Here is a 12587-nt window from a genome sequence, read left to right as displayed (position 1 = left end):
TATTTTCTTTTGCAGACCTAACTTTGGGAATGAGTGCTTCTGACATTACCTGCTGCTCACTTCTTAACAGCTTATTTAATAGAAGATATCACATTTCTTGGTAGACTATAGATAGTATGATATTATTTGGCATGTACGCTATAAGATGCTAACTTTGACTTCTGTTTAAACTGAGACAGCTTGCTTCTGAAATTTAAATTCCTTTGGCAGTTTGGGTTACATACAATATGAGAACTTATTTTAGATAGTCACATATTAATTTCCAGCTTCAGCCAGATTGATTGCAGAAATAATTGTGAAACAGTAAAAAGTTATCTGGAGCTTATAAAAAGGACAATGCACTGTGTTAATAGTCTACAGTGAAATTGAGATGGCAATTACTGAGCTAATTTGAGAATCTCAAGTCCAATGAAATCATTCAACGGATAAAAGTACATTTAGTCGTATTCTTTTTGTTGATCTACCCGTCCAAAATTGTACTTTAGTTGGTACTCTGCAAATATGTTTTGCACACAAAAAAGTGAAAACAGCTAGCATGTGCTAGCCATGAGCCTGTTAAGCATGTAAACATGCTTTACCTCATTTAATCCTTGCAACAACCCTATAAATGGACATTTCTATTAGCTGCATTTTACATTTAAGGAAAAATCCAGACCCCTGGAGTAATTAGTCCAAGTTTGAGAGTCCCCATGTGTCAAAACCAGGATTCGAACCCAGGAGCTTGAGGGTATGGCTCAGGCTCTTGGCCACTGGCTTGGTGTGAGGAGACAAGGTGCAACCAGCTCACCCTTGCTTGCCCAAGGTAATCTTCATCCAGCAAGTGGAGAGGGGCTTGGGGTATAATTCCACGAAGCAGCCTCGATGCATGGAAGTATCTTTGAAAGCTTAACAGTCTTTTCACCTTTTTCTTGGTGCCAATTTCCCCTGAGTGTGTTGTATCTGTGGAAAATAATCAAATCCAGAGGTTTACATATTTAAAAAAAAAAGTTCATTTTCTCCACTAGGTGAAAATATAATGCGTTAAAAATGGAGAGAAATTTCAATAAGCCTTTAATGCCTTCTTTTTTTTTTTTTTTTTTTTTTTTTTAGAAAGGGAAACATCTTTTTAAACATTTTCTTGTTTTATTGTTTCTCCGTTTTTGTTACATGGGCTGGGGCCGGGAATCGAACCGAGGTCCTCCGGCATAGCAGGCAAGCACTTTGCCCGCTGAGCCACCGCGGCCCGCCCCTTTAATGCCTTCTTAACTCTACATTCAACATTCCTCTAAAACAAAAATGGCATTTCTTACATAGCATATTTATTAAAATATCAAGGAATCTCTGAACATAATTTTGGAAGACATGAAATACATGAATTAAAACTTCATTTTCTTGTTGATGAGGCCAGTATGCTTAGTAAGTAAAACTCTTATGCTTCTGTGTGCATTTGAAATGAACAAGTATGCTTTCTTTCTGCTATTTTGGAACGGAGCCTTAAAAGGGTAGACCAGATTCTCATCCTAAACCCTCTAGTCTGAGATGATCCTTCTTATTTATTATAAGAGTTGAGGATATACCAGCTTAGACATGAAGAAAATGTTTCCTCCATGTTCCCGGAAAATCAGTGGCAAAGAAATCGATACTCTTGGCATAAAAGTGACCTAGATTCCTCTAAGAAGAAGCAGAGAAGGTTTTTACTTTTTTTTTTTTTTTTAAATTTTTTTTTTATTAATTAAAAAAAATTAACTAACACAACATTAGAAATCAATCCATTCTACATATGCAATCAGTAATTCTTAATATCATCACATAGGTGTATGGTCATCATTTCTCAGTACATATGCATCGATTTAGAGAAAGAAATAGCACGACAACAGAAAAAGAAATAAAGTGATAACACAGAGAACACACAAATAAAAATAAAAAGTACAAAAATATATAAGAGAAAGAAAAAAAAACAAAAAAAACCTATAGATCAGATGCAACTTCATTCAGCGTTCCAACATAATTACATTACAGTTAGGCAGTATTGTGCTGACCATTTTTTTTTTTTTTTTTTTAGACATCATACCATTCTACATATGCAATCAGTAATTCTTAACATCATCACATAGATGCATGATCATCGTTTCTTAGTACATTTGCATCGGTTTAGAAGAACTAGCAGTATAACAGAAAAAAATATAGAATGTTAATATATAGAAAAAAAAATAACAGTAATAATAATAAGAACAAAACAAACAAAACAAAACAAAACAAGAACCTATCGCTTGGATGCAGCTTCGTTCAGTATTTTAACATGATTACTTTACAATTAGGTATTATTGTGCTGTCCATTTTTGAGTTTTTGTGTCTAGTCCTATTGCACAGTCTGTATTCCATCAGCTCCAATTACCCTGTTTCTAACTCCTGCTGAACTCTGTTACCAATCACCTATTCCAAGTTTGTTACCAATGACCTATTCCAAGTTTGGTTTTTACTTTTTAACAGTGTGTTCTCCCTTACAGCCAACCATAACCATCTGATCTTGTCAGTAGAGATGTTTTAGTACTTCTGTCACATGTAGCTTTTAAAACTTGACTGGTGACACTTTGGCTACTGTCCAGAAATACCCCAAGCATATTATTTGGGTGTTTGTCAAGCTGTATTCTATCTCAGCTGAAGTTCTATGACTCATTCCAAAGCTGTATAAGTGACATTTGTTGCCAACTTTGAATCTGGAGTTAATTTACTAGTCTAGCAGGAAAATGTAGAGCTCATAGATAAAGTGATTTCGGTTCTTTCATGTCTCCTACTATCTTCCTTTTTCTTTTATGGAACACAGAATCCCAGGGGATGTCAGAAGTCAAGGAAACAAAGGGCTGAGACCCCCTTAGCAATGTGGTACTCAGCAGTGGCAGTGAGTTAACAAGACGGGTTCATTACTGAGGTTGCATTATTCATAACAAAGGAATAATTCAGGGAAAGTGAAGTGTACTGTTCTATGGAATCATTTTTATTTTAAAATGTATCTAGATCTTATGTGTGGCAAGAGTTAAAACAAGTGCATACAGAGGTAAATGGCACTTACACAACTGAAATTTGGTGTCAGGCACACATCAGTATTAAAAATCGTATATGTTGACTCCATTCCACTGTTGGGTTCTCATTCATGGCCATCAGTTTATTGAATCATAGTAAAGAAGAATAAAGTGGTCCATTCATTTACCCAAATAAAAAGAAATAGTCTATCATGGGGCAGGCAGGCACTGTTCTAGATGCTTGGAATACTTCAGCAAAACAAAGATCCCAGCCTTCATGGAGCTTACATTTTAGCAGAGAGAGAGGGACAAACAGCAATGGCCATAAAAAGTAGGCAAGCTAGAAAATGTATTAGAAGGTGATAAGTGTAATGGAAAGAAAAAAGGAAAGCAGAGAACAGGGAATCAGATGTACTGTGTTGGGGGTGGTCAGGGTTGCCTCATTAGAGGGAACAGTTTGATCAAAACTGAAAGGATATGAGGGAGTTGGCCAAGAAGATATCTGGGGAAACACCTTCTATATGGAGAAAAAACCCTGCTGGCAGCCTACCTAGAGTGCTGGCATGCATGAAGAAGATCAGGAGTTCAGTGTGGATGGAGAGGAGAGGAAAGGGGAGAAGGAACCAGAGATGAGGTCTTAGAGGGGAGAAGGTCTTCACGAGGCTGTGGGCTTGACTCTGAGTGACATACTGTAAACTTTTGAGCAGAAGAGTGATGTGATCAGACTTAACATTTAAAAAAGGTAACCTGGCTGCTGAATTGAGCAAGAGATGGTAGCTCAGATGGTGGAGTTAGCAGTGGATATATTTTGGGTTTCTCCACTTCTTTTGGCCTGAGTAACTGGAAGAATGGAGCTGCCTTCACCTGAGAGGGGCAAGGTTATAGTTGGGCTGGGTCTGGAGTGGATTTCAGCTTCATACTTATTGAATCTCAATGTATATTAGAAATGTAGGTGCAGATGTCAAGTAAAAAGATGGATATAAAATTCAGAGCTTGGGGAAGAAGATTGGATTGCATATATAAATTTGGGTGTTGTCAGATGAGATTATTTAGGGAGTGAGTGAAGATATAGGCAAGAAAGTGAGTGAAAGGGTGTGGAGAAGAGTAGTTGAAAAGCAAAGAGCTGAGAAGGAGAGTTCCATGAGGTAGGAGGAAAACCAAGAGAATATCATTTCCTGGAAACCCTAGTGAAGATAGTTTTGCAGGGAGAAGATGTGCTCACTAGCATCAAAAGCATCAAAGGCCAAGTACGGTGATATGATGGTTTGAAGGCCTTATGAATCCTTGTGGATCCCATGTTCTTAAAGCTGATCCATTCCTGTGGGTGTACACCTTTGTGGGTGGGACCCTTTGATTAGGTTATTTCAGTTGAGGCATGTCCCAGGTGGGTCTTAATCCTCTTACTGGAATCCTTTATACGAGGATGAAATTCAGAGAAATAGAAGATAGAGAAAAAGACACAGAGCAGAGAAAGCTAGAGAAGCAACAAGTTGAAAGCAGTGGAGCCTGGAAGAGAAGGGAGAGGCCTGCAGATGCCACCATGTGCCTTGCTATGTGCAGAGGAGTCCAAGATGGCGGTTGGCTGGTGTTCAGGGAGAAAGCATCGCCTGTTGATGCCTTGATTTGAACATCGTCATAGCCTCAGAATTATAAGCTTGTAAGCGAATAAATCCCCATTGAAAAGCCAACCCAGTTCTGGTATTTTGCATTTAAGCAGCTTTAGCACACTAAAACAAAGACTGAGAATTGATCATGGGTTAAAATACATGACAATACACTACACAGTGAACTGTAAGTTAAACCATGGGTTATAGTTAATAGCATAGTTATAAAAATGTGCATCAATTATAACAAATGTACCACATCAATGCAAGCATTAATAATAGGGGGTATATGGGAATCCTAAATATTATGCTGCTTGTTCTGTAAATCGACAACTTTTCTAATGAAAAAAAGTAAAAAAATTAATTGAATTATATATACATCTAAGATAAATGTATTTTTTTAATGCCTAGAAGCAGCAACACCTTGGTAGCATTGAGCACATCTTATGCCCTGATTTTGATTTCTAAATCTGATTTCTTGCTAAAAAGAATCAGACCAATTTGGAGAATGGCTGATTCTAGGGCTGTGGCAGAAGAAGTACAAGGGGGACTGTAATATCTTGTTATGACAGAAAATAAGCGAGGGCTCAAAAAATGTTGGGGCCATTTAGAAATGAAAGAGGAGACAAGTCGAAAAGGGTCCCTCTGGACAGGTATGGGACATTTACGCATCAAAATGAGTAATGGAAGAAAGGATTACAAACGTGGACTGAAATAAGGATCCATGAGCCTATACTGATAGTAAGCAAGTAAGTAAGTTATACTTAAGAAGAGAAAGCAATTCCTTACAGAGAATGTTAACAAATAAATGCTAACAAATAAATAATAGAGTTAGAAAAACATCATCTTGCAAGTATCACAGTAATAATTGATTTGGGCAAGGATCATCATTGGAAACTAAAATTATTAAGTGAAAGTTTAAAAGCAATAGGATAATTACATACCGTCAAAGTATCTTCCTACAGATTACTTATTAATCAGAAAATGTGGATGGGGAACTATTTAAGTAATAAAGTTAACTCTGCCAATAATGGGAGAAAATGACATCATGAGCTTCCTGATGTAATGAACTGAGGACACAATGTCATGTGTGTCATTGTGTCAAATGCAAACTGAACCTAATAAAAAGGAAACGTCAGAAAGACTCAAAACGAAGGCTATTCTACATAATAATCAATCTCTGCTTTTCAAGAATGTCAGTCATGGATGACAGATATAATCTGGGATATTGTTTCATAATAATCAATTCCAAAGAAATAGTGCAACTAAATGCAATCCTGAATTGGATGCTGGATCAGAGGAGAAATTTCCATAAATGACATCATCAGGACAATTTGTGAAACTTGGATATGGGCTTCTACGAGACAAAAGAATTCTATCTATAACTTTTCTTACTTTGATAATTGAATTGTTATGCAAAAGATGCTCTTGTTCTTAGGGTATACATACTGTAATATTTAGGACTAAAACATATATGATGGGTACAATAAATTCTCAAGGGGTCAAGAAAACAAGCATAGGGTGGGCCACGGTGGCTCAGCACGTAAGAATGCTTGCCTGCCATGCCCAAGGACCCAGGTTTGATTCCAGGTGCCTGCCCATGTAAAAAAAAAAAAAGAAAACAAGCATATAGTGGTAATGCAAATAGGACAAAATAAAATGATTGGTGACGGATTTATGAATGTCTCATTCTTCAAAATTTTATATAAATTTGATATTATTTTGTAATAAAGAGTTTAAGAAAAAGGAAGTAAGAAATTGGTAACAGCCACATCAAGCGTAGACAACTTTATTTTTCCCACAATTGTTGGCTAATATTTTTTAAATTTATTTTTTCATTAGAAAAGTTGTAGGTTTACAGAAAAATCATGCAGGAAATACAGAGGTCCAAGGTACTCCTCTCATACACATGCACATTTAACAACTATTGTTAGTAATTTCCATAAGTGAGATATTTTGTTATAATTGATGAAACAATATTATTATAATTATACTATTAACTATAGTCCATGGATCACATTAGCATTCACTATTTGTGTTATATAGTACTATGGGTTAAAAAAAATTTTTATAATAGTAACACATATACAACCTAAACTTTCTCTTTTCATTCACATTCAAATATATAATTCAGTGGTGTTAATTGCATTCACAATGTTGTGCTGCCATCACCACCATCCATTACCAAAACTTTTCCTTCACCCCAAAAAGAAACTCTGCACAAATTAAGCATTAACTCTCCATTCCCTACCCCAATCCTGATACCTGGTAAACTGTATTCTAGTTTCTGACTCTTTGAATTTGCTTACTCTATTTTCTAGCAATGAAATTATACAATATTTGCCCTTCTGAGTCTGGCTTATTTCACTCAACTTGATATCTTCAAGGTTCACCCATGTTGTCAAGTGTCAGAACTTTACTCCCTTTCATGGATGAATGATATTCCATTGTGTGTGTGTATTACATTTCATTCATTCATCTGTTCATGGATGCTTGGTTTGCTTCCATCTTTTAGCAATTGAGAATAATCTGGCTATGAACATCAGTATGCAAATATCTGTTCAAGTCCCTGCTTTCCATTCTTTTCGGTATGCATTTAGATGTGGGACTGCCGGGTTATATGGTAATTCTATACTTAACTTGTTGAGGGACTGCTAAACTCTTTTCCACAGCAGTTACACCATTTTACATTCCCACGAACAGTGAATGAGTGTTTCTATTTCTCCACATCCTCTTCACAATTTGTTATTTTCTGTTTTTTTTTTTTAATAGCCATTTTAATGGGCGCCAAATGGTATCTCATAGTGGTTTTGATTTGCATTTCCCTACTGGCTAGTTATGTTGAGCACATTTTCATGTGCATATTGACTATTTGTATATCTTTTTTTGGAAATAGCTTTTCAAGTCGCTGCCCATTTTTTCATTGGGTTGTTTGTCTTTTTATTGTTGGGTTATAGGATTTCTTACGTGTTCTGATTATTAAATCCATATAGCATAAACGGTATCAAAATATTTTCTCCCATTGTTTAGGCTGTCTTTTTATTTTCATGATGAAGTCCTCTGATGCATAAAAGTTTTAAATTCTGATGAAGTTGAATTTAGCTATTTTTTACTTTTGTTGTTTGTTTTTGAGGTAAAGTCTAAGAAATCGTTACCTAACATAAGGTCCTGAAGGTGCTCACCTATGCTTCTTCTAGGAATTTTATAGTTTTGTTATTTTATTTAAGTCTTTGGTGCACTTTGAGTTGCTTTTTTCTAGCAGCTTTCAAAACTCTCTCCTTGTCTCTGGAAATTTGACATTTTGACAATTATGTGTCTCAGTATGGTTCGCTTCAAGTTTATTCTCTTGGGGTTTTTTGGGGCTTCTTAAATGTATATATTCATGTCTTTTGTTAAATTTGGGATTTTTTCTGCCACTATTTCTTTGAATATTCTTTCTGCCACTTTCTCACTTTTCCTTCTGGGACTCCTATATGTGTGTATTGGTACTTTTGGTGTGTCCCACAGGTATCTTAGACTCTGTTCACTTTTTCTTTTTGCGCTTTGGCCTAAATGATTTCAACTGTCTTCTCTTTGAGGTCACTGAATATTCTTTCTTTTGCCAGCCCCAATCTGTTTAAATCCTCCAGGAAATTTTTCATTTCAGTTAATATGGTCTTCAACTCCAGTAGTTCTGTTTGGTACCTTTAAAAAATTTCTATGTCTTTATTGTGATCTCACATTATTCATTTATTGTTTTCCTGAATATCCTTCAGTTCTTTTTCATGTTTTCCTTTATTTCCTTGAGCACACTGAGACTCTTTTTAAAAAATTATTTGTCTGGTATGTTCAAAGTCTGGTATTCTTCATTGATGGTTTCTGGAATTTTAACTTGTTCCTTTGGATGGACCATCATTTACTGTCTCTTTGTTTGTCTTGTGATCTTTTTTTAAGCACACTGGACATTTTAATGCTTTAAATTGTTAACTCTGGGATTTAGTTCCTGAACTTTTTGTTCCTTAAGGTTGCATCTAGCTAGTGATATTACAGACATTTCCTTGAGTGTCAGGAGCTAACAAAAACAAAAAAATCAATGTAAAAAAACACCTTTTACAGTCTTTGCAAATTGGCTCTGCCTTGGTTGTTGCTTTCCTTCAGTGTTTAGCCCTTCCTCTCTGTCTTTTCTGAGCCACAACTTGTCCTTGGCATGTGTTCACTCCTGGCCTTAGGATTTCTTCTGGTCATCAGAATTTGTTTCCCTATGAAATAGGCACTGTCCCCTGACCAGTGACTCTATTGTACATCTTAAAATAGGTAATCCTTTGCTCCAGGATGCTTTGACTTAGTTGTTTCTTATATTGCTTTTGCTGTCTGTAAGCTTCTTTTCCCTGCAGGGCAAGTTCTAGGGGAATGAGCTTGAGATGAATTTCCCTAAGTCAATATTTCAGGCTGCCACGGATAGACTGACATTGACATACAGATACCAGGGTCTGCACATAGGGTTACTCTGCTCCCTCCAGGACAGGGCCTGGGCCCCATAATGGGAGGGAGGGTGGCTCCACTGTGCATCAGGGTGGGGCTGGGGGAGGGCCAGCAAGGGTGCCTCAAGCTTCTCCTACCATTTTTTTAAAGCTGCATTTTCTTGCAATTGGCATTCAGTTAGTTATTGCAATACTTTAATCTTTTTCCAGAGTTTGGAGGAAAATGGATCTGCCAATTTTGGGAAGTTGTTTAAAGATTTTGTGGGAGAAGGGACCCTGGAGCAGCTTATGCTACCATCATGGTTTACCAGAATGTAAATAACTTTTTAAAGGAATTTTGATACATAGAGTAGCAAAGAAATGTGGTGATAGTTCTGTATAGAACAAAATCAGTCATTTCAAGAAATGAACGAGATCAATTATTCCTCTCTCATATATAAGACAAATTTAAAAGGAAATGTCCATAGAATGCTGCATTCTTTTTCTGTATTCTGTGAACATCCCCTTATTCCAAAATATTAGGAAAAAAATCTCCTGTAGTTGAGCATGGCTATATTTGCATAATAGAACCAGAAGCAAACACTATAAACCTGAATGTTGGAAGCACATGATACAAACATAGCAAATTGAAGTTATGTGTTATTCCTTTTTTTAAAACTCCATTTAGTCCTCCATTTGGTGTAATAATTTAAGCAAATTGAATGTTTAAATAATGGCATTTAAATGAAGTTATATATGCTAAATGTAGCTAAATGTACTATGTTGACTAAACTATTACTAATCTAATGCTAATATGTCTGGAGATATTAAGTTTAGATCCATTTTCGTTCTTAAACCTAAGTAAGAAAACGGTAAGATTCTCTTCTTTCTTACTTGTTTTTCTTACCCTGCAGTCAAATAGTTAATAGTCTGACCATGTGGCAGAATGTAGATCTCCTTTGTAATTGTCGTGTCTTAAAATTTTGGTATTTTGTTTCTCACGGATTTTTTTTTTGCCTTAATTTTGTTTTAAAAACATATTGCATTATAATATGATTTATGGAGTTTTCTGGCCCCCCTTAGTTTTTGCACCTAAGGCAAGTGCCTCGTTTACCTTACCCTTGTCCCAGGCCTATCTCACATCTTTGGTGTATAAGCTCAGAAAATGCAAGAAATATTCATTAGTAAAATAAATCCAGCCAATATAATCTTCTCATGTTTAAAATCTTATGGTAACCTGTAAGTGAAAAGACGTAGCACATAATGTTATTCACTGGGAAGGTTTTCAAAGTTTTTGAGCAAGTTTATTATAATGTTCTGTACTTTTTATTTATGCCCTTTCAAACTCAGCATCTGAGATGACTAAGTAGATATCTGCCAAGCTGCAGAATTAACTGTTGACTAATATTTTCTAAAATGCCAAGACAAGCCATGACTATGCCACTTAGCACGCCTCTCTGGGTGTCCTTTAATTAACAAGAAATGATTTAGAAGTGATGCTGGCTATCCATTCATGAGAACAACAGAGCTTAATTTCTTATCTGAGGACATACAAGAAGCTAAATTAAAAAATCCTCAAGGTGGCTCTCAAAGGGGGAGGAGCATGCAATGTGGAAGAAAAATAAATTAATTTAAAAAGTATTAATAATGGACCAAATGACTCTCATATAGGGAGAACCAACTTTATGCTATGGGAGATAATAAAGGAGGAGGATGTAAGGAACTAAAGATCAAAAACATTCAAATAAGAAACAATCTATGAATAAAGCACCTTTCTGATTTCACAGAATGATTTCTGAGTTCATATTCAGATTTATTCACAGAATAAAGCCCTAGATACTGCTTTGTGAAGTGTGGAAATGTGTAAAGCACTTACTGAATCAGACTGGACATATTTGTTTCTGAAAGGACTTTCAGTGACTAGCTGGCATGTTTATTTTGGTAATTAGAGGTGGCTAGCTATGCATTTCTGCATAGAAGTTTACATGACTAACTTAGTTAAATCTTGCAGATAGTTCAGCTAAATGCAGTGTGGGAAAATCAAGAGAGATTTAACAATGTACCTAGTAATGCTCAGTTAATTAATACTTTTATATAATTAAAAAATTCATACTTTAAAGGCACTCACAGTCATCCCTATGATGCTTTTGGCTTGGATTTAATTGTTTTATGGGTTATAGGCCCCCAAATTCTCGTTTGGAATAGTTGTAAAAAGATGCTCCCGAAAGTTTCATTGCTGGAGCCCCCTTATCTGTGAGAGACTTGACTCCAATTGTGGAATTCATTTTCTGCTCATTCTGTTCTGAACACTTTTATGACTATCACAAATATGTACATATTAATGCATTTTGCACTACTTAGATACTAATTTTAGGGTTATGAAGTTTATATTGGCATTGCCAGCATGGTAATTTTTAAGTTCCACAAGGTGGGATTGGCTTTAATGCAAAATTGTTAATAAAAATTATTTTCATTTTGAGTGCGTTCTCTGTGGAATGCTTGTTTTATAGAGTTTGATAAATTTTGGTACCTGGAGAAACCTTTAACTGGAATAAAAATCTTGGATAAAAAGCCATCAGCACACCCATAGGATGAGGCTATTTCTGTTGACTGTGTACCTGGTTTCTTAAACACAGTCTATAGTAACAGTTTCCAGAAGGTGAAGAGTTAGTATTGGGTGGAGAAGTAGCTCAGGTGATACTGAGAACAAAGAAAGCCTTTGTGTTTAAGTGAGCAGAACTGGTCTGAAGCAAACACAGAGACTCAACTACGTAAACCTAATACTAATGTTTCTTGGGAATTAATCCAGCTGAGACTTTTAAATAATGTTGCTATGGGGTGAACTGTGGACCCCCAAAAGATATGTAAAGTCTTCATCTGGGTCCATGTGAGCGTGACTTTATTTGGAAACAAGGTTATTGCAGACGGAATTAAGTTAAAACGAGGTCATACTAGAACAGGGAGGCTTTCAACCCAATATGATGGGCGTCCTTACACGAAGAGAAGAGAAACAGACAGACACAGAAGAGAAGCCCTATGAAGACAGAGGAGGCCAAGATTAGAATGATGCTTCCACAAGCCAAGGAACACCAAGCATTGTTGGCAAAAACCAAAAACTAGAAGAGGCAAGGAATGACCTTCTCCTACAGTTTTCAGACCGAAGACGGCCCTGCTGACAACTTGGTTTCAGACTTTTAGCTTCCAGAACTGCGAGACAACAAATTTCTGTTGCTTTGGGCCCCCTAGTTTGTGGTACTTTGTTGTGGAAGTGCCAGAAATCTAAGACAAATGTGTTATTAACCAATGGCCTACTCGAATACTTCATGTAGTAATAATTGTTGTAATGAAATTTATTGCAGGATTAATGACTACTCATAGGATTTGTTCATTCTTCTCTTATAGGGCTTTTAATACATCTCACAGTACTGAGTTATTGGTGTAAATAACTGATTACTCCCCGAGGTTAGAACTCATTTTAGCAACCTTTGTAACCCCTGTATCCAGCGCATAATCTTGCACATAATGAAAACTCAGTTAAAAAATTG

At 36.1% G+C, this 12587-nt stretch overlaps 1 protein-coding gene across 5 annotated transcripts in view; it reads right to left on the bottom strand.

The window, feature by feature from the left end:
* PDE7B (phosphodiesterase 7B) overlaps positions 1-12587 on the bottom strand; it is a 297021-nt gene that overhangs the window by 39293 nt on the left and 245141 nt on the right. For all 5 annotated transcript variants that reach the window (XR_013168873.1, XR_013168872.1, XR_013168874.1 and 2 more), the window contains one exon: positions 788-939. Coding sequence is in view for 2 of the 5 variants with exons in the window: in XM_077144099.1 (XP_077000214.1) it covers positions 788-939 (152 nt within the window). In the remaining 3 variants the exon portion in view is untranslated. The remainder of the gene's footprint in view (positions 1-787; positions 940-12587) is intronic.

Source organism: Tamandua tetradactyla, chromosome 25 (assembly GCF_023851605.1).
Source record: "Tamandua tetradactyla isolate mTamTet1 chromosome 25, mTamTet1.pri, whole genome shotgun sequence".
In the NCBI taxonomy this organism is placed as follows: Eukaryota; Metazoa; Chordata; class Mammalia; order Pilosa; family Myrmecophagidae; genus Tamandua; species Tamandua tetradactyla.
The sequence above is the reverse complement of the archived record's forward strand: the minus strand, read 5'-3'. Positions and strand labels throughout refer to the sequence as shown.